General features: G+C 42.9%; 1 protein-coding gene across 6 annotated transcripts in view; it reads left to right on the top strand.

The window, feature by feature from the left end:
- Positions 1–22,713, top strand: part of R3HDM2 (R3H domain containing 2) — a 2,186,793-nt gene that overhangs the window by 554,417 nt on the left and 1,609,663 nt on the right. For all 6 annotated transcript variants that reach the window (XM_069653574.1, XM_069653576.1, XM_069653575.1 and 3 more), the window contains 2 exons: positions 10,537–10,733; positions 16,215–16,256. In XM_069653574.1, the coding sequence (XP_069509675.1) occupies positions 10,560–10,733; positions 16,215–16,256 (216 nt within the window). In that variant the 5' untranslated portion in view covers positions 10,537–10,559. The remainder of the gene's footprint in view (positions 1–10,536; positions 10,734–16,214; positions 16,257–22,713) is intronic.

Raw genomic sequence — 22,713 nt, 5'->3', positions numbered from 1 at the left:
TGAACCTGAAAGATGGATGTCCACAGTAAACTGTATAAAAAGACATTAAGGTTCGCGAAGGTCACACCCAAATTGCATTTAAAGCCATAGTGAACACAATCGAGGGAGACAAATAGTTGAGTTGGATCTGCGCCCGGAAGAGGGGGATCCAAGGGTGAGAAGTCAACACCCACTGGCACGTGAATGCAACAAAGCCAGGTACAAGAGGGAAAGCCCTTTGAATGCATGCTATGCGAGCGTGACAGAGGACAAAGAAAAGTTAATATTCAAGTGGGGTCTGAGCCCAGAATAGGGGAAACCCAGGGGCCTAGAACAGCCACCCAAATCAAAACACTAGAAGAACTCTGGAACCTTTTGTTGAATGTTTTACTTTGAACTGATCAGGCCTTCGAGAGCAAGCAGATATAGCGATCAAAGTTCCTGGTATCATTAAGGAACTTTCTAAGGATCGGCGCCCGGAAGAGGGAGATCCAAGGGTGAAAGGCATCACCCAGTGTGCTAGCAGAGAAGATTTTGTTTATAATTTCGAATACATCCGACCCACAGCTGCAAGAGACTTTTTTTGTAGAAAAGAGACTTAACCACCGAATGCCTTGATTGCTGAGAGTGGAATGGTTAGCTTGTGCTAGGAAACCCTCGGTGTGTGCTGTGCTTCAAAGGCCTACATTATCACTGCTGAACATGTGAGGAAGGGAGACCAGACTACCGCATCCCAAATTATTATTTGTGAACACTTCCTTCTTTCTTAAAAACATTATCCCACACTACTTTTTGTATTTAGCATAAGGATTGGCAATCTTTTTTTTAATTTATTTTTTGCATAGGCCCTTTTCTTTGACAGGACGCCACTAGGACTGCCTTATCTGATGGTTGTAGCTTGCTCCCATCTTAGATTTAGGTTTAGACTAGGCGTTTTTCCCACCTACCTATACAGTTTAATAAACACCATTGAACTGTGATCACTTGTCTGTCTTTACTGTTGCCACCAGGAGTTCCTTACAGTCATACAACAAAGACATATGCACACGATTTGATGGGCTTTCTGGAGATGTCTGGATTTGTCAGACCATTTGTGTTTTCACTGAGATTTATGCATACCCTGTACATGAGCGAATGCCACAGACTTTACAATTGCCCATAGCCACACCTTCTGGATCTCGTTTTTTACAAGCATAACCTGGTGTGTGAAGCTCCACTGGTGGCCCGAGTGTATGGAAATCTTGAATGACAGCGTCATATTCGGTGCAGATTTGGACTTGGTTTTAGAGTCTCATACCAGCCGATAAACTTGGGGCGCACAATGCTCTTGGGGCGCACACTGTGGCTTCTATACACAGTCGGCAAATAGATGGCAGTGAAGCATGAACGGCATATCAATTGTATAGAGCTCATGGCAGGTTATTACAAATTGACCCATCGCCAAAGCAGAGTGGATTGTTAAATCCTTCTGAAGATTAACAAATATCAGGATTTCAGTTAATCAGTCATCTATGGGGAACACAATCCATACTCCTTGCAGAGATAGCAATGGATTTCTGGCACTGTTGCCTGGGGAATAGGATTTTGATGGCATCCAAGTACATGCAAGGGTTTTCCAATATGGAGGCAGACTGGAATTCCAGGTGCCGCTTAGCCTCCAGTAGCTGAAAATTAGGTATTTTGAAGCACTTGACAAACGCTGATGCTCCCCGATTGATTGTGCAACCCAATTGAACAGTCTTTTCTCATGCTTCTTTTGTTGTCAGCTGGGTCTGATAGTCTCATTGGACGTCTTCCTGAAATCTTGGAATTAAGGGCTAAATTATGTATTTTCCCCCATTTGTAATGATTGGCAGGTAACCTGCCTGATCCCTCTGGATATTGGCTAAATTGGCCCTGATGGGACCTCAGTGGATAACACAAGTTTCGTATCCAGCGATATTGGAACTTTTTTCAGATTCTCCTATCAGACTGCCCCAGAGCCCTCTTCTCATGAGGGATTATGCAACTGTCCCATTCGCTAGTAGCAAACTGGTCCATTTCTCTGTAGGGATGGGGAATTTCGTTTGCAAATGGAAGGTGGCAGGACGTTCAGAAAAAGCAGATTCCCTTATCCCAGACAGCTGAGTGCCATCCACGCAAAGGAGCTATAGAAAAGCATGTGGCGTTTAGAAAAGCTAGTGCCTTGAGCGGGGTGAGGAGCAGATTTCAGCAAGTTGAGTATGGATTCTTAGCGTATTGACACCTCTAGTGGAGGGGAAAGCATATGGGATGAATTCTTATCACTCTGCAATTTCACCAGGGTATGAAGCAGAATTTAATTTGAGAATGGTGTCTTATCTTGTTTTTTTCAGATCACCACAAGTTGTTTTCTTGTTGCTATCTTATGACCTAGAAGACCGCTTAAAGCAAAACAGGCTAGGTCGGTTAGTTATCATGAAGTCAAATAAGGCAGTCTTATCCCTGAATGCTAGCACATCCCGCAGTAGATATTGTTAGTTTTGTAACACTCTTGACAAGTGGTGCAATTGCATTGAAGGCCTTTCAGGTGGGAGCTTGGGTAGAGGATATTATGAAACCAGCAGATTGGTCTGTGTGTTGGTATGGTCTTTTAGTATTTGAGGATTCTTACAGGCCTTAGATCAACTGTTGTAGCGAGTAAGCTTTAAATAAGCATAATGAGTTGATGAGTTTTTGAGTTCTGAAGCCAGTCATTAAATGTTCCGTTTTTGCAGGAATGGAGTTCAAACCTAAGTGATGATTGTTGGACTCTGTGTGGTGGTAGCTTTCAAGTTATTAGTTTACATTTTCCATTGTGGGAGAAGAAAATCCAGCATTCTATGCCAGTTGTCGATTAAGAAGGGGGAAAGTAGAAGAAAGTCCTCAGTTGTATGGCTGGAAGAAATGTTGATGTGACACTAGTCACATGTTTGTTCTTAAATATGCTACCTTTTTCATTGCATGATTATGGGGAATTAAGTTTATTTCAAAGTATGTTAATATAAAGTGTTTTGGAAATGAGCTGCTTGAGCTTATAGAAAAAGAGGAGCATAAATCTCGCCTGTCTTTTTATTTTAGACTTCCTTTTCCCTACCTCTATCTTTACTTTGCTGTAAAACCATGATATGTCTCGCTAAAGCTTTTGTACCATAAAATCTTAAATCTAATTTATTATAGATGTCATTGGGTTATGCACCTACTGCACATTCCTACCTTTCTATCCTGGTAATTTAAACAATGGACACCATTTCTATATCCATGTGGTACACCTTGAGTATTTCTCTAAAAATGTTAATGAACCATTTCCTCTTCTGGAAAGAGCGCTAGATGTGAACTGTACACAAAGCTTTCAATAACTGTCAAGAGGATCTTTATGAAGAACAGTTTGTCCTGTTTGTCCTGAACGGCAAGATGTTGCTTCAACAGAGGTTAAATTTATGGGGCGAGTTTGCCACTTTCCACAGTGTGGTTGCATGGGTTGTGGTCATTAGAGCTTTTCATCCTCCTTTGGCAATTATGAAATTACAAGCCTTGAGAGCGTTTGGAGCAAGACAGCCAGTCAGATCCCATTTAGTGGTATCCTCATGGTACTGGTAGTCATCCTATGTACTGCACTGTCCCCTCCCTTTTCCCCCTCCCCTCCCGCCCTCCCCTTACTTGCGTGATCTCAATGTCACCTGGCCTAGTAGGATCGCTGTCTCTGTCCTCACTCGGTTTCCCCTCCCTTGCCTCGTCGCACCTTGAAACACTTGTGTATAGGCGCATTATAAATGCCATAGCATATTTAAGACGAACCACCATCAGTCCTTACTTTTTCTAAAATGTTTTCCCAAAATGCACATTAGAAAGAAAACCGGGTATGCAAGCATTCATTACCTCACTAATTCTAGTTGTGTAGGCTCTAAGAACAGGTTTAAAACCCTAGCACTTAAGTCACTCCTTGAAATGATGAAAGGGAAACATTAATTACTTTGGTGGCAACGTGGTCACCTGTGGCAGTGTACTTTACATAATGCTGATGCCACTTGAACTTTGGCCAGGTACACCCCATACCTTGTGAGATACGACAAATGAAACTTCTGCCCACACAGCAGGAAACGTATCTGTTTTGTTTTTGTTTTACCTACATGGTGTCCATTGGTAAAACGGGTTGCAAAAGAAATTCTTAAAACTGGATACTGCACTTTAGAATGTCTTGCCATGTCCATGGCCACTTGTGTGATAATGTGCATCCATGAATTCCATTGAAACCTTGGAGTTTGTCCCTTGCACAGAATTACATTGGAGACACTCAATTTGATGACACACTTCTTTGGTGCAATAGCCATCTAGGCCACATCTATTAGATTTGTAAGCACCTTTAACTTCATAATTTCTTTTAAAAGTCCTTACCTTTTGTCCTTGCCCATTTATTGGGCAACAGAGGAGTAGGGCAAAAAAGCAATACTACTAGCAGAGATGTCTTTCCCACAGTCTAGAGAGAGGGAAGATCTCTGGGCGCTGAAGGTCTGCAGCCCATGTCTTCTATGCAGGAACACAACCTAAACCGTCTAAAGTCTGACCACAAGGTCCATTTGACACCTGTGGTGGTAAAGGGTGCAGAATCTGATCCTTCCTACAAGTTGTCAGAACACCTCAGACTGAGGGTTTCACAAGTAGTTTACCAAAATTATTGCATGCAGTGCTGCAGTTTCCTCCGGCTAATCCTTCCAGGTTTGTTTTCGTCTTCACTGGCTGATATCGTCTGTCTGGAGCTTTCACAAGTGTGAGCAAGGGGGCCTTTGAATTAGCCCGTCTCTGGTAGTGCAGGATGGTATTTGAGCTATTGCCTACTGTCCAAGCATGGGGGTGACCTGAGACACATTCTAGATCTGTGATGACCACGTTTTAATGAAAGGAAATATTCAAAATGGTAATGTTGGCACATGTTCTCGAAGCTCTACAGGACTGTTTGCTACCCCTCGACTGCTGGGATCCATACAGGTGCAGCAAAAGAAATACTGCGTCTTTAACTTTTTAGTTAGGTGGTACACCCTACTAATTTACTTGACTGTTTTTGCTAGACTTTCATGATGGTCTCCATGAAGATACTGACTATAGTTGCAGCTCAATTCTGGAGAGAAATGCTTCATGTTTTACGTTAAGATGACTGGCTCCTTAAAGGGAGGTCCCTACTAGATCTGTGATATAACATCCCTTAAAACTTGTAGCCGGCTCCAATCTCTGAGTTGCTGCCTGATCATGCAGCATCCTCTACTCTGGGATGCTTCCAGAATGTTTGGTTCATAGGAGTGGTGGTGGATACTCGGTTAGAAAATCCCCACTCTCCACCCACATATTGGTCTGAGTGATATGCATCAGTGTCCTTTTTAAGGACGACATCCCTGGTTCAAGAGAAAATATTTAAACTCCTTGCCCTCTTTCATCTTGCCCATGAAATCTAACTTTGAAAGGTTGCTGAAGTGGGCTCTGTGATTTTAATTGTTTCAGTATTCCAAAGGGTACTGCACAACTAAATCGAGATGTCAAATTGCCAGTTGTGCACACCAGCCTTTTATGAGGGTGAGCCCTTTTTTGCAACAATGGTGTTTACTCACTCTTGTGATCGATGCTTTGAGGGACAGAGTAGCGCTTCTTGCTGCATTTTCATTGGGCAGTCAAAGAGGACAAGCACAGGAGATGTCGGTCTTCTATACTTCAGAGCAACCAGGCTGCCATAGATTGCTTTTTCCCCTTCTATAAGGCTGAATCTTAACCAGGTAATGCTTCACCGTACTATTCTCTATCAATATTTCAACAAGCAAGGTTGTGTGGGATTGATTTATTTCCTCAGAGGTGGTCTTGTTTAGCTGTCATGAAGAATGTTTCACTAGATTCTTTCTGAATGCAGCCGGTGACGTTCCAAAATTGGTATTTACTCCATGAGATATTGGAGACCAAGTTCCAAGTGAAGTCTCTTACAGGTTGATCTCTTTGCCCAGTAAGTGTCTATTTTACATGAATTACCACAGAGGAATATTAGAAGATAGTCCGTGGTAAGTTGCTATGTGGACCAAGTTCATGCACTTCCTCCCTTTTTCCCACATTCTGATGGAATCCTTGTGGCTCCTGACTGGGTGAGAAGGATGTGTTACCTGGAACTTCCAGATATCACGATATGCTCTGTGAAAACTCCCTATGGCAACAATTGCTTGTATCAGCAAGCAAGAATAACGTTGCCCCAAAATCCCACAGTGCGGTGAGTAGGAGGTCTTTTTGTCCATCTGTTGGGAAGAGGTTGAAGAACAGCACCTTCAACAGATTCTCAAAGTAGGGCATGCAAACTCTATAGTGTCGTTACCTGCGTGAGCAGAAAGAATATGCAGAGATAAGGCTGCGTCAAAGAAGCCGCTTGATGTCTGATACAGCAGCTGCTGCTGCTGGTGAAGACAACTGACCGAGAAGAATGCTGTCTGCTGTGCTATACAACATGTGAGTTGGAATCTGGAGCTGCAAAGCTTTGCTGAGCAAGCAGAGTACATTCCTCCAGTGTAGAATGAAGGATGAAACCTGAGGAGTGGAAACAGAGGTCTACGAGAGACCTTGGACAAGGCCAGGGGAACCTGGTGGGAGGGATTGGGGAAGGCACAGGCGTAGAACTGCATGTGCGGGTTTAAAGCAGTTTGGTGTAACAGAATAAGTAAGGTGATGTAAATGTGCGAATCGCTGCATGCTGCAAAAGGAAGCCTGAAAACTCAGTGAACTGGCCTACAGGTCATTGCTTGATATACTGCATACTTAAACTGAACTGAGAATCAGTTTTGTTGATTGAAATAGGGCATGCTGGGAAACCACGTTAAATAGAAACCGGACTATCTTGAAAGAATCTTCATTGCTTGAAAAATTGGGCTTTGAGACTTTGGTATCCCACATTTGGAGTGAGTCAAATTGCCTGTTTGAAACCCTGTAGAGGGAACAGTCAAATTCTATCTGAAAAACCTCAAAATGTTTATAGTGAGGCATAGAGACCGAGCACAGCCATCCCTAAGCCTATGAGCAATCTTGAAATAAAGGTTTAACCCGTCACACTTGTCTTAGGTCTTTGATATAATCAATCCTATCACAGCATGTAGAAATGCTCTAAAGCGCATATATGCTGGCAGGTGGAGAAAATGTCAGAGATGGTGTGGTTGGCATCTACATCCGTCATGCCCATTGCTCCTATTTTTAAGTATTGTTACCTATGAGGGTCTTTACGTAGTCTGACTGCTGGCATTAATGTCTTTCTTTGTGTTTTAGAGAATGCTGGAGTATGGCTTATATTTTCTATTCATATTGTAAAACCAAAATCTGATAACTGTACTGCAAATGAGATCAGACCCACAGACAGATGAGTATAAACAGAGTTTATTTGCTTCAAGCGCACCCAGGTTCTACCCAGCAATAGCTGTGCAGAAGTGAGCAATTTACTGCAAGGAAAGCATGTCTTTTATACACTCCAGTTTACATGAGTTCTGCTGCGAAATGCCATGTCGTAGATAGTTTAGTTCCATGCTACCTATAGGGTTTTTTGTGAAAACATGCATACATTTCGCCAGTGATTTCATGCTTGTAAATTCTAACTTTGTGATCTTACAAGACAAGACTGTTCTCGCTGAAAGGAAACATTCCTACCAACAATATCTTTTGTTTTCATGACCAAGGGTTGCTGTGCAGCATGTTTTTACAGTTGGTTTAGAATATCCCTTTCCTGTTACAAACAGAACATCTCCTGTGTCATAAACTATTCTTATTAGTATGTGCATTTATGATAACCATGCAAATAACAGCTGCAGTCGAAAATATTTGTTCGCGCTTGGTCCAGCCTGTGCAAGATCCAAGAGCAAGATGATTATGATTTGCTCGCAAACAAAAGCAATCCAACAAAAATATGACAAATGTTTGAGCAAAGCAATCATCACATATTACAGACAAAAAGTAATTCCGATCTTTACTTACGGAGCCTCCAGTAAGATGACTAGCATCCAACCAAATTGGCTGTATCTGGAAGGCATATATTGGAAGCCACTTTTGAATTTACCAAAAAGTGTTCCTATGTCTGTAATATGCAATGAATTAGGTCTTACTTCCCTTGAGGCATTTGTAAAGTGGAGTTCATTAATGCTATACGAGATTTAAAATGGAGGATCAGTATAAAAACAGTGATTGAGATCATATCCCAGACCTTTGATGCTGAAATATCTGATGTGATTAATACTTGGAAAAATAGATGTATAGAACAAATGGTGGAAGCAGGAATTAACAAAAGTCTGTTATTTGAGAACCCTGTTGGAGCCAAAAAGACATTCTGGATGTTCGATTGGGTTAAGACGGTTAAGATCTTCGTGAAAGGTATAAATGTTTGCAAAATGGGTACTTCCCCTTCAAAAAATCTTAATCAGATACCGAAATATATAGAAAAACACCTGAATATACAATATTGTATCGAGATGAGATTCAGATTTAATTTAGTTCCAACTAGAGTGGTGCAGGCAGGCTGGGATGTGAATAAGAAGGCAACTATTTTTTGTAGGTTCTGTGAGAATGACAAAGTACCTGAAACGCTAAAGCATGTGATGCTGGAATGCCAAAAACTGTGATTTAAGGCATGAATATTTTGCTCGATATTTCATGGACCTGATTTTGATTGATCAAGATACTATGGGGACTATACTGTGTGATGCGCAACAGTTATCCTTGAATATAGCAATGATTATCGCTACTTAGGGGTGGAGGGGGGAAATAGGAATTCTCGAAACATCAAGGATTTATCAGGCTTAATACCAATAGGCAGATGGACTTTACAAACCAATGAAAATTACAACAGCATTACAAATGGAAATAATATGCTAACACATTTAGATCTGTGAGACATAAAATAATAAGAATGTCATGTTGTATTGTACAATCATTGCAAACTGTTAAAGTAAATTAGTTAATTTTACATGAGTGTATACTTAGATTTGTGTGCATGAAACAAAATGGGGGAGCTTAAGGCTAACCTCAATAAATGCATTTTCACAATATAATGATCTGTTTGAAGGGCCCATTTAATTCTTTCCTCCTTGTTTTTGCTCCCTCTTGGGCTCGCTCTTTGGTGCTGATGTTGTGATGACAACTCCTTTAGAGTCTTTGCATGCCTGTGTTTTGAGGTTGCTAACACAGAATGTTATTTCAAATTTGTCACTTCAGATAGACATGTGAGCAAGCGGAAAACTGTATGGAGCCCCTTTTTCTTTTTTTTCCCCCCCAAGGAGAACGTTCATGCTTTTGTATATTTGACTCATAAAGTTGCTTCGCTTCTACATGCAAGAGAAAATGAACAGCTTTTTGGTTTATTGGTTCACGTTTATAAATGCAAGGCTGTTACTTAGCAAACGTTTTTGTGTTGTCTAGTACTATGTACGGGTGTAAGAAGTTCAAGTTGCAAGCTACTAGCCAGGCATAAGTCACTTGGCCCCTTAATTCTTAAGATGAACATTGCATGCCATTTTATTTACTCCCCAATCGTCCAATATCGCTCACCATTGGCTAGTGGCAAGTGCAACCTTTGAGCTCTGGCCATGCAAATAGACTTTTTGGTTATGAAGGAGGTTCCTTTAGGCCTCATTCCACAGGTCGGGCACATATTTCTCTGCAAGAAGTGGTGCCAGTGCAGGGCATTTGTCAAGCATAGATTCGTGTGTTCATTACACACCTTCACTAAGCACTACTTCCTGGATTCCTTGTCAGATACTTGCTTTGAATGGTGTCTTCCAAAATGTCTTCATGTAGCTTCTGGGTTCTTCTTCTGTTGCTTTGCATTCACAGATATTACTGCTAAGACCTTCTTTCGAAACCGAGGAGTCTGTAGCAGAAAGGTATCCTTTCCCATATCTCTTACTGATAGATATGGTATTCCTCTAAAGAGTTATCATTGATGCACAATCCCTCCCCTCAAATATGAGATTGCTTGTAAAATTGTAGCAGGTTTACCAATATTTGGCATCAACTCAGTAGAACAGAGGTGATTTGGCTTGTGCTGCTCTACTTATGAACCTCTCATTTCACTTCTGACACAAGTGGTGCAGGTGACGCCATGAGGGATTTGGGGCAGAGCTTTCCTGCACCATTTGTGGTTTTGTGAATTTGCCTAGTACAATCGGTGCATGGAGCTATGCCAGAAGCTGTGATATCTTCGGGAAATATACAGTATCCATTAGAAAATTATGGAAGACTTGCTTTTTGGGACTTTTCAGTCTAGTATTGTAGGATCCGTTAAATTGGCTTTGGCCACTTAAAAATGTCAGCTTTACATATAAATCCTGTTGGTTGACATTTGATGGTAATTGCTTTACATTACCAGATTAGAGACCAACACGTTAAGTCGATCTACATTTTCAAAGGTACCTGACCTAAACTATACATTTGAAAGTTTGTTTGTAGGAAAACCTACTGTGCCCTCACTCCTTTTCTCCCTACAATTGCCAGGGGTGTATTTTTTCATGTTATGGCCCAGTATTTTGAAAAATAATGCTTTGTCCTCCTTCCTTTGCCTAGGTCTCCACTGATTGTCCCTTACAATGCTGACAATGTCAAACATTAACACTGCACAAGAACCATTGGAAATCATGAAGGAGTCCGAGAAGAGGCTGCTAGAGGAGTCTGTAAGCAAAAGCAAATGCTTGTCCAGATCACCGAGCAGGGAAGAAGTGGAGAAGGAGACCGATGAGTCCTTTTCACGACAGGAATCCCAGGTGAGCAAATTCCCTTAGTCGTATGCCTAAGACAGTCTCTAACATTACATATAGATAATTTGTGCTGGCTATTCTAACCCTTCCTCATCCTCCCCTTCCCCAAACTTCAGCTTTCAAAAGTTGCTACATCGTGGTTTATACCAGTCCTCTAAAGGAACAATAAAACAGTTTACCCCAAGCATTGCATGTGGCTTTCTGAGTAGGCTACTGATGTAGGTAGTTGAGCAATTAGACCATGCGTGTAAGCCTGTTAGTGAGGTCTACATGATTACATCTGGAAAAGCTAACACTTTGAGTAAATAATTGTCTGCATACACCCCACATCCTGCATAGTTCTTCTCTGAGGTGCTACTGACTTGACATGACCAGGGTGTCTTGATCCTGGTATGTTCCCTTTTTCTTTGTTATTTAAGTTTATAGAATAATCTACTCCTCGTTAGAACTTTTTATTACACTACGCATTGGGCACTTATGGAACGATACTCATTTGTACGTCTGTATAATACTCTATCTTTCCTCAAAACTTTAATAAAATCTGGCAGATGAAAAATGTCCACCTAAGTATATTTTCATTTGAGAGAGAGGATAGACTGGCCAAAATAATCTTGTGAAAGCCCAGTTTTAAAAGAATTGAATGGGAGATAGCTGTGGTTTCCCTATGGCAGTCTGCTATGGGGAAATAGATCATCAAATGTATGTCTGCCATGAAAATGAATGCAAATTTAGTTTTGTGTGGTATCAAAGCAGATTTGTTTTTGCACTGATCAATAAGGGCAACACATGGTTCACAGATTTGCTTTGTCTTGACCATAATATCATTCCAACTGTCAGGATGGAGGGGTTTGTTAGCTCCATTGGTAATCTTTGTCACTTTTTGCTAAACGGATGGAGGGGTTTTTAGAACGTGAAATAAAGCAGTTAGAGCTGCGGAGTCCTCTTTTTTAGGGGGCTGTGTGGCAAAGGACTACTATGAATCTATAATGCAACAAGAATACCACAAAAACAGCTATCCGCCTACACACGTGCCAGGTGTGTCTAGTTGCACAACGTGCTACCTTTCATGTCGGTCAATTATTTGCGACAGAAAACATAGAGAAATACAGATTTTAATTCATGGATACAAAACACTTAGAAAAATTAAAAACAGGAGAGACAAAAATGCACATAACATTCCATAAGAGAACCTATACTGAAAAACAATTGTCTTGACCAGTTGGTTTTAACTGAACACATTCGTCAGATGCTGGTGATGTAGTGAGGTTAGTAAACAAATAAGGTGACATCCTATTATTAAATGAAACCTAGATGCAATTAACTATCCTTGACTTTGTTAATTTTTCTGTCCTTGACTTTGTCGACACCAAAGAGTGTGTTTCTGGGTCCTGGCAAAAGATAGTTAAACAGGCTCAGTAGCTAGTTATTTAATGCTATCAGGCATGCGTCGGACCCGTCTTCAGGACTTGATTTATATAGATCTCCCAAATTTCAGAAATAGTTCATTGGTAAATTTCCTTTTCGTGGTTTATTTGGCGTGTGTGGCCTTGATTTTAGAACAAATGCGGACAGGATTCACTGGTCCCAACTGTGATTTCTTTTCAAAGATTTTGAAACTCTTGATCCAAGCGAAGATATTCTACGATATAGCTTCATTTGCGGACACACATGTCCCGTATGTGATGTTTTTCGTATTGTAAATTGAAGTTTACCTAATTTGTTAAAGGAAATACGGAGATGTAACAGTCCGTATATAGCTAACAGAATAGTGCTGTTTGCATATCACAAAAGCGCGATATGAGTGCTTACAATTGCTGCTTTTCAAGGAACACTCTTTGGTGTCGACAAAGTCAAGGACAGAAAAATTAACAAAGTCAAGGATAGTGAATTGCATCTAGGTTTCATTTAATAATAGGATGTCACCTTATTTGTTTACTAACCTCACTACATCACCAGCATCTGACGAATGTGTTCAGTTAAAACCAACTGGTCAAGACAATTGTTTTTCAGTATAGGTTCTCTTATGGAATGTTATGTGCATTTTTGTCTCCCCTGTTTTTAATTTTTCTAAGTGTTTTGTATCCATGAATTAAAATATGTATTTCTCTGTTTTCTGTCGCAAATAATTGACCGACATGAAAGGTAGCACGTTGTGCAACTAGACACACACCTGGCACGTGTGTAGGCGGGTAGCTGTTTTTGTTGTATTCTTGTTGCATTATAGGGGTTTTTAGAACGACATGGATAAGTTCTGCTCTGGTGCACCTAGACCACATTTCATGAGAAATGCTGTACAGATACTGTCCAGATTTAGCTTATTCAGTGACCTTTAGCTATTTTTAAATGGAACCATCTTCTGTTGTGCACCGGTTAGGGTCAGAAGTTGCAGAAGTGGGGTTTCACAGATATTTGTGTTAGAGGAGCTGGGAGCCACAGTAGTCCATGCAGTCTGTGTTTGGTATGGTACACATTGGTCTGATGGAGGTGCATTTATGATGGCGGAAGACTGCATACAAACTGCAGTGCTGGAACTTTAGGTTAGGAGGTACCCCTTAAAATGTCAACTTGGGTGGGTAGTCTTGTTCGTAGTTCAGAGTATTTGGCAGTTGCATTTTTCCAGACTGCTAGTCTTAGGTGCTACTTTATGCCAGTGCTCTGACATTTATGTTGTCATAATTAGAGTGGCAGTAGTCTCTATGAAGGCCTTAAAAGGCTTGTCCCACTTAGTCAAGGGTAATGTGCACCTTTTATCCTCACCCTCTTAGCAAGGCATGTGATTCCAACTGCATCAGGACTGAGTTTCACAGTCAGCAGGGTCTTGCTAGATTAGAGGTTGCTGTAGGTCTTACTCATGCCCAGTCTTCAGTGTTTTTCAATTAATAGTTCTTCTAATAGTAACTAGAGCAGACCCTAGACTGCTATGAGGAATTGGTACGGGACTAGGCGTCAGAAGCCCAACTGAAGGGGTTGCACCTATTGAAACACTTTGGCAGCCACATAACTATGACCTCTAGCATTAAAAAAAAAACTAAATGGCCAGTCTTGGATGAAAAATGCATCCTTGATTCCATAAATGCAAAACATGTATACCTTGCAGGGTTTTCATGTTTTTAAAAAAGAATAACAATAATTTCCTTATTCCTGTCAACAAGAGCTTTCACATGGCCCTCTTATATGTGGATTATACTAATATACCTATGAAATCTAATGCACTGAAGGGCGATTATAAAATCAAAGGGCCAGAGATGCAAATTATTAGTCTTGCTGTAAGTTGTAAGTATTATTGGAGTAGCAGAACTTGTCTGGGATTCTGTGGCATACGCATCACAAGTGCCAATGAGGTACAAGCATTGTCCTCTTCCGCCTACATATGGCCTCAGTGTCTGCAGCAGCCACCTTTTAATGCAAATTAAGAAACCTGAGGCTCAAACTTCTTAGTAGTCCATTTGGAATAGAGTTGTAGAGGGAACATATCTGATGTGTTATGGATCTGACCCCTTCTGACCCATTTGTAAGTAAGTTGTACAACTGCCTTGTTAAAATAGTCGGCCTTGAACCCGTGGCTATTTATTATAGGTCTGATTTAGGGGTCGTGGGTTCGTGAATTTTTTATTCTGAAAGTGCATATGAGGCGAAGAGCTTTTACTGGGTTTGGTACATTAGCTACATGTTTTTCAATGCTGATGCAGGAGCTCGGCATTGGTGTTAGGAGCTGCACTTTAGCTCATTGCTCGTACTTTTTTCAACTTTTAATGCTTTCTTGTGAGAGTTGCAACATAAGACATTTTGGTTTAGAGCTTTTCTAAGAACCAGTAATGAAGTTGACCAGCTCTGAAGTCTGACCATGTTAACCTCCATGTCCTCCTTTCATTTTCAATCTTCCTTTGATACTAAACTACCTGCCTATTTTCTGCATACTTCCATCAGTTCTAAACATTGAAGCACATGCAAAATTTATCTCTTCCCCTTATCTTAATGGTCCATTTGCACAGTTTAAATCCTCTACCTTGTATTGTGCTGTGTTCCCCTGTGTTTGGGATGTATTGCCTGTTGAGGACTCCTAGAAATCCTTTGTTATATTAATTGCAATGCTGATTCTTTAGATTGGTGGAAATACTGAAGGGAGCTGTACTTATTTGCATGCTGTTACAGGACCTGTACTTGAGCTTCCTAATGTCGAGATTATGGTCAAAATATACCACTTGAGGTCTGTGATCATGGTAACTAGTCATAATTTCGAACGAAAACAAGCAGATTGCACAAATACCGACTTAAAACAGTACCGTACCATAAAAAGACTTGAAATATCATAAATAATTGCACAGCAGGAACGGTGGACCAAGTGTGGGCTCATTAGGAAAGGCTAGAAGAAGAGGAGCTACTAATTGGAACTGTTAAGTTATGTCACCCACTGTCTGTAACTAGGCCGTGATACCTCTGGGTCTGGGCGTATAACAAATGTAATAAATAAATGTCACTGGGATTTGTATACCGCACGCTGCTGCCATTTGCATGGGCTCCAGATGGCCCTGAGCAGGGATACATCATAAAAGGGGCATAGTGAGAACCAAGTGGGGCGTATGCGCAAGAGGCATTGACACTCTGGTGAAAACGACGTGCAGCAATTTTTCAATGAAGGGCACAAAAGCGATGGGGACCAGGTGCAGTGGGCCATCCTGCATATTGTCGGAGTAAGCAAGCAAGGAGCAAAGCATTGGGGAGATGGGTATAGGAACGGACTGTAACAATCCTAGAAGAGTGACGCACGCTATGGCAGGAGAATCATAAACTGCATTTCTACTTGCAAAATGCACTACAGAGGAAGTTTTAATAGGACGTGAAAAGTAATTGGGTACACATGAAGGACTCATTGAAGTTCCGATGTTGTGTAATTGATGTTTTTGTTAAGTGTAAAACATATTTCATATTGCCCATAGGTTTTTGATAGGCAGTTTGTTAATGCAACTCTGATCCTAGTTATATTTTTGACGTATTTCTACTTCGCTTAGTAGAGGACATGTACTTGACGCTGTTGCAAATTCATGAGTAGCACTTGAGCTCACAGTTGCGTCACAAACAATGTTCACTCCTGCCAGACAAGGTCCTGACTCTAACAATCCTAGCAGCCTTTTCACACAGCAGTTTGATAGGAAATGTGTCCTTATAATCCCTTTTCTATTGTGACCTATCGTAGCCTATGCCTATTTTACAAGGTCTCCTTAGTGTAAATGCCCATTCAGTGCTGAGGTCCTCTTTCAGTAGATTGGCCTGTATTAGGTTAATGTTTCATGTTATAGAAGTGTTTTGTCTGAATGTCTGTTGCTTCCTTGTTTTTTTTTTATTTTTATTTTATGGTCATGCGAATTTTGCACCAAAGCAGCTCACATGTTGCCACTTTTATGGGTCCACACCTGGCAAGTGTATTCTGCTCGGTTTTATTTTAATGCTGTTGTTCTCTTCTCTTTTTGCTTCTCTAAATCGGTGCAGAGGCGGACTCAGAACCACAGCCATGCCAGGAAAAGAGCCAAGGTACAAAGTCTCTCCTCCTACCCCTCTGTTGTTGTTTTTTTCCTTTTCCCAGCTTCACTTTGTATGCTCAGCTGGGCTTTCCAGGATGTCGCGCTCAACGCGAGAGGTGATGGCGTGGAACCGTTGCCACTGCCGCCTCTTCCTTTTTGTCAGAATCTGGGACTACCAATTAGCAAAGTCACGCTGTTTTAATGTCGGAACAGTTACTAAGTCTCACAATGGGGTTTAGTCAAACACAAGAAACGTATGGTCAAATTCACTGTAAGCATGTGTACCATTCCTTTTTTTTATACACTGTATTTAAAGGATTTGCCTTATAATCGGCATCCTTTTTGCCCCACCATGGTGTGATAATGCATTTTGTTAGGAGATTGTGAGGCAGTGACAGAATCTATAAAATAAGACTTGGCTCTTCCTTTTTACCCGAAATAGATTGACAGAGGTGTACATGCATGCCCTTTCTCTCGCCCTCTCCCTTTCTCTCGCCCTCTCCCTTTCTCTCGCCCTCTCCCTCGCCCTCTCCCTTTCTCACCCTCGCACCACCTCGAGAGCTCTGGTTCTCTGTAGGCTGGACTATTGTAATAGCTTCTTTCGCAATCTTCCTACTTCTACTCTCCATCCTCTACAACTCATCCATAACAGAACCGCAAGACTTTTCTTCGGCCTCAAGCCCAGGGACTGCATCTCTCATGCACTGAAATCCCTCCACTGGCTCCCTGTGGCTGCAAGCATCAAATTCAAGACCCTCTGCATAATGCACCAGGCTTTCTAAAATGCTCTCTTCCTAAATACTCTCTTTAGAGTCCTCCAACTCTCTGCAGGTGAGCCACTTTCACAAACAGAGATTTGGGGGTAGATCTTTATCCTCTGCAGGTGCCTCCCCCCTGGAACAGCCTCCCTGCCTCTGTCTTGAGTCAAAGCACCTTAAGTTCCGGAAGCTCCTCAAGACCTATTCCTCCTTCTCTCTCCTTTGCTAACCTGTTCTTTTTTTCTTTCTCTCCACACTCCTTCATTCTCTTCCCTAACGCTGTTCAGTTTTGCTGACTGGTTGTCTGGATCACCTCAGCCTTACAGGTCCCAGGCCCCCGCCGCCAGCCTTTGCAATTGCCTCTGGGCAACTGCACTATTTTCAGCACTTCTGCACTTTCAGCTTACGCCCCACGAGTGAGGCAACCTCTGCACTTAACCCAGGGCCTATTGGACTGGACACATTTGTCCCCCCACCCCTCTCTGCCTAGCATCTCTGTCTGTACGCATGCATAAATGTTCTAGGACTAGAAATGTTAGTCTGTCCTGCCACTCTCCCCGACCCCTCCCAACTCTAACACTTCATGCACTTTCACTAGAAGAAATACTGTTGGGCCTAGTATGCTAGTTTTTTGTTCAGATTCATTCGGAAACTTCAAGGCCTAAGAATGATTAATGTATTCCCTTTACAGGCTCAGCAAAAAGCCTGCAAATGTGCAAGTGACGGTTGGGGGAAAGGAGGACAGCAGATTAGATAAGAACCCCCTGCATCCCTCAGCGAAGCTGGGGGCTCGGTTGGGAAACCCTTGTCAGTTGTGAGCTATCTGGCAAGACCCCACTGTACCCTCACTCTCTCAGGCAGCGCAGGGGGCAGGGCTTGCCTTTTCACCTAGCTGTGCATGCGTGCGCACACATGCAGTAGCAAAGGCAAGCCCTGTACCCTGACTGCTGATCCTCACTCCTGTGCCGCTGTCATGTGTACCTTTATGGTGCGTTCTTCACTGCATTTGCCGTGCCCGTTGCCGGCCCCGGTGGCAGCATTGCTGCCCTGTGTATTTTGGCCGTGTGTGTGTACGCACGCCATGCGGGCGAACGTCAGGCAGCACTGCAGAGAGTAGCCCAGGTTTACGGGCAGTGAAGTATTCAACATTGCAAGTGTGGTGGGATAAGGGAGGCGCCATGAGAAAAGTCCTGCTACTTTCCCCCCCAAAATTCCAGTGAGCGCAATTTTATATGGTCTCATTCGCACCCCCAAACCGCCCAACCCTGCCCCACTTTACATTTTTGGTAACATTAGTGTCAGATGGCATTTTAACACAACAAGAAAAAACCTCTAGAATCACTACAGATGCTGGAAACTCATCTATTAGAGCTCTGTCCAGAAGCTCTCAGGCAAAATACATGTAAACCTCCTAATATGCATATGGTTACACCAACAGAAATGATTTCACAGAAAAGGACATCACAAGAAGCATCATCAATCTTTGATACTTGCAGGCACCATGGAAATTACTTTAGAACAAGTTGCCATAAGTAAGCCAAGTGGCAGAATAACTTTGTGGTGCAAAATACCTAAATTGCACTATTATATATGGAGCAATTCTATAGTCTGGCTTTTTTTTAAATAACGGCATGATATATTAACATAAGCTCTGAAGTGAATCACTTACAGAGCTGCAGATAAGAAACACTGTGATTAAATGATCTGCCCAGGATCACACACTTTGGGTAAATGGTGAAACCGGGATGTGGACCATTTGAAGCAACTCTGCACATCTTCAAAGGTTTAGTTGAAATAGATATTTATTAAGGTTTCCCTTTGCATTTCATGTGCTTAAATAATACTTTATAGCAATGCCTTGGAAGCAAAGCACATTACATAAGAAACTACCCTTTCATAATTAACTTTACACTATATACATCGTCATAGAATTATGTTGAGCAATAAGAGGATGGCTTTAGTTGTATTCTCCCCCTCCTGCATGTAACAGCATCATGCAGATTAATGTGAGCCTAACAAATTCCCCTTGGGTGAAGCCATAGTCATTATTTTTTTTTCAAATCGATATTTTATTTATTATCGATCAAAAACACAGCAACAATAAACAGTAGACATCGGTATCGGCACAAGCTTAAAAGGCACACATCATTGTAATGATAAAATAATCATGTGATGGTTGCGTAATTCATTCATGGTGTTGTTTGACCATGGAACCGGGAGTAGCAAAGAAAAGTTCCATATCGGGAAGGATACGTCGGCTCATGGTTCAGTCCAGCCAACGGGCGGTGGGGGGGTTTTTGTGTGAGGGCTGGGTAGCAATCTGCATAATCCATAAATGGGGCCCAAATGTTTCGGAAAGGGATTGAGATTGCCCATGCGAAATGCAGTGATCCTTTCCGCTATGACGATGTCCCAACACTTGGCCCACCATAACGGGATCGAGGGACCCTCAGGATGCTTCCAGAGGCGGGCGAGGGCTACCTTGGCTGCTGTTAACAAGTGTGTGCACAGGCGGGCTGCGTTCCCTGACAGCGGTAGATCCCCATCTCCCGTGTCCCCCAGCAGAATGATTCCAGGGTCCCATGGGATAGTGAGACCCCTTTCCAGTAGTGTGCTGCTTTAGGGCATTCCCATAGGAGATGGAATAGCGACCCCCCCCCATGGGCATCCCTCCAGCTGTGCTGAGAAATCCAGTGGCGAATCTGTGCATAGTGGAACCTCTCCTCCTTGGGGATGTTGAATCTCGCTTTGCAGTTTTCGAATGAAAGCGGTTGGCCCTCCTCCAGGAAGTCTGAAATTCTATGTAGGCCGCCCTCCTTCCACCTGATGAAGCTGCTATTACAAAGGCCAGGGGAGAAACCCGGGTTATCCCATATTGGGGTCAGTGGGCCCAGTGAGATTTTTGTTCCACATTTCCCAGCTGCAGCTCTCCAGCTGTCTACTGTGTTGCGTGTTGCTGATAGTGGATTCAGGGTAGTTGATCTTCTCCAGGATTGGATATGTGGTAGGTCGGGCAGGGGTGTCTTGCACCATGCTTCTTCCAGTTGCAGCCAACGTGGGTGATTTGCGGTGCGTGTCCAAGAGAAGGTATGTGCGAGCTGGGCCGGACGCCGGTGTCTTGAGATGTCCGGGACACCCAGTCCTCCCAGCGGTCGACTCCGAGTCATGATTTTCTTTGCAATACAAGGCCTTCCCCCCCCCCCCCAGATGAATTTCATGACTTCTCATCTCAACATTGGTTGTTGAAACCCGTGAATGTGCTCTGGAATGGGGTTTGAGCGTGGGACGCTGTGACCTCAAGAACTGTGCAGCATACAAATTGGTTTGCTGAACCACATCTGTAATAAACCCATCAACAAAAAGGTTGAAAAAGTCAATAGGCGGAACCCATCTGTATTCACTGTGCACCCTGATATACCACTGAAGAGGGGCACAACAGGCCGAGCCATTATTGGAGGCACCCACTGCGACTAATCAGCCATTTCAGGATCTGGCACATTCCTTGCAGCACGTCCTGCATGTCCCTTGCCCTTCCATGTCCCCTGTGTGTGGGAAAAGATGCATGTCCTCTTTCATCCTCTTCGTCATCAGATGATGATGATGAGGAGGCGAAACTAGCATCCATCGAAAACTCACTTCCCCATTTACTATCCAGCTCACCCTCAGAAACACTATCTGTTTCAGATTGCACATCCAGCTCTGTGCCTTGCTCCGAGCCATACTCCATCACTGCAACGAAAGCCTCTGCACCAGACTTTGTTCCACGAGAAGCGATGACTACTGTCGACATGGTACTCTTCACTGCCCAAAGAACAGATAAAGACTGAAACAAGAAGTATGTGTGCTTCTCAAAGTATGGAACCTAGTAGAGTAAGTGGTATTCCATGCCGCAGACCTACACTACACAAGTGCGCAAAATGTAAAGACTCTGCTCACCAACTGTAGCAGCCCTCTGCAATCTGATGTACCCTTATCACGCTACAAAAAACAGAGTACTATTTTGCTGACACTCACATGAAATGCTAAGGACCAGCTCACTGCTTTCTTACAAGTGGGTAGACGGCTACAATGCACCTGCACCTACAACAAAGACGACAAAAAATGTAAGTAAAATGGCCTCTTCCACTATACCTTACACAAATAGAAGTGTGGGTACAAAGATTGAACCCACAGTACCAATTCAGAGACGGCCAACGTGCGTTGCACCCTCCCCTCCTCCATAGGGTCCCGGTGGATGAAAAATGGAGCAGAGAAGCAACCACGTAACGTATTAGTGTTTGGGTGAGTTGAAAAGGCAGAGGCGATCAAGAGACAGTCAGTGAAGATAAGGAAAGTACATGGCAGGCCCTTCCAAACAGTTGCTGGCACACTTTCAACAAAACCCCCTGCTCATTCACGTTGGGTTCTGCGTTGGAAGGGGGAAGGTCACCAGGACGGAACTATTGCAAGGGCCAGCAAGTGGAATTGGGCTGCTGAAAGTCATCATGGTTTGCAAAGAAATAAGCAGCACGACATAGTGAATACATTGACATGCCATGAACACTAATCAATTGCTAGGAAGTTGGAGTCTCACTGTCAACATATTTACTCACAATTGTATTACCATCCCACACAATGCAGTAAATCCATTATTTAATGGGCTCCCCCCCCGCACCATAGCGTTTGGGCAAAAGTCAAAATGTCTTCAATGAAAATGTCCATGCCTCTTTTTGAAAGGTGCACCCTATCTCGGTGAAACATCAGTTCACCTTTGATCAAGCCTTGGTGAATTGTCAGGAATTCTATCATTGCCCTTTGTCAGTCTTGCCAGCTCCCCATTCAGTTTCCCCACTGAGGCGTTGATGGCCCTTTCCTTCCCTGGAGTTCTCCAATCCCTCCTGGGAATCATCTGGGACCAGGCCACTACAGTGTTTGGAAACCTCTGTGATATCCATTCCAGTTCCACCATCAGTAGCTCCCATACCCCTTTCCGTCCCATATACACCAAATCATTACGTCCCAGGTGCACCACTATAAGGTACTGGGGGAGGGGCATCTCCTTTTGCCTGGGCCTTGCTGATGGCTCCTCTGAGCTGCTGAAGGCGCATCCCCCCCTCGACCCCCAACACCAAACCGGTGGATCGAGAGAGAATCCCTTCGAGAACCAGATGTGGTTGGCCCTCTGAAGTGTCCTGCAACCCTTTGGATGAAAGAGTGGCCGATAATCCACACAACTCTCATCCTCACTAAGAAATGAAAACGGGAAAACCCCCATGAATATGGCCAGACATACAGTTTATCAATTGGCACAACTATTACTTCAACACATGTCTCTTGCCACAAACCCAGACACACCCTTCCCCCAATCTCACATGCACTTCACATGTGGGAGAACAGTCGATTAATACGTAATTGGGACATACTTTTCTGGTGAAAGAGGTGAAGGACACACTGTAACCTTGTGCCAATCGCACAGTTGTGCTGGCACATTTGTAATCAGTGAAGGTTTCTGTTCCTGTGGCCCACCGATTGCACTGCACGGTGGTAAGGGGACTTGCATGTACTGCAAGTGTGCTTTGTATGCTCTCTGAATATAGGCACCCTGACAGAATGTCTGCCAATTATCACAAATGGATACAATTTTGGACAGTTTCATTGTGAGAGCTTCGGCCAAAGCTCCAGGACCACTGGTGCACTTGGGGGCAGTCGACCAACCCGACCACCCTAGAA

Source organism: Ambystoma mexicanum, chromosome 3q (assembly GCF_040938575.1).
Source record: "Ambystoma mexicanum isolate Mex_15411 chromosome 3q, UKY_AmexF1_1, whole genome shotgun sequence".
NCBI lineage: Eukaryota > Metazoa > Chordata > Amphibia > Caudata > Ambystomatidae > Ambystoma > Ambystoma mexicanum.
The sequence above is the reverse complement of the archived record's forward strand: the minus strand, read 5'-3'. Positions and strand labels throughout refer to the sequence as shown.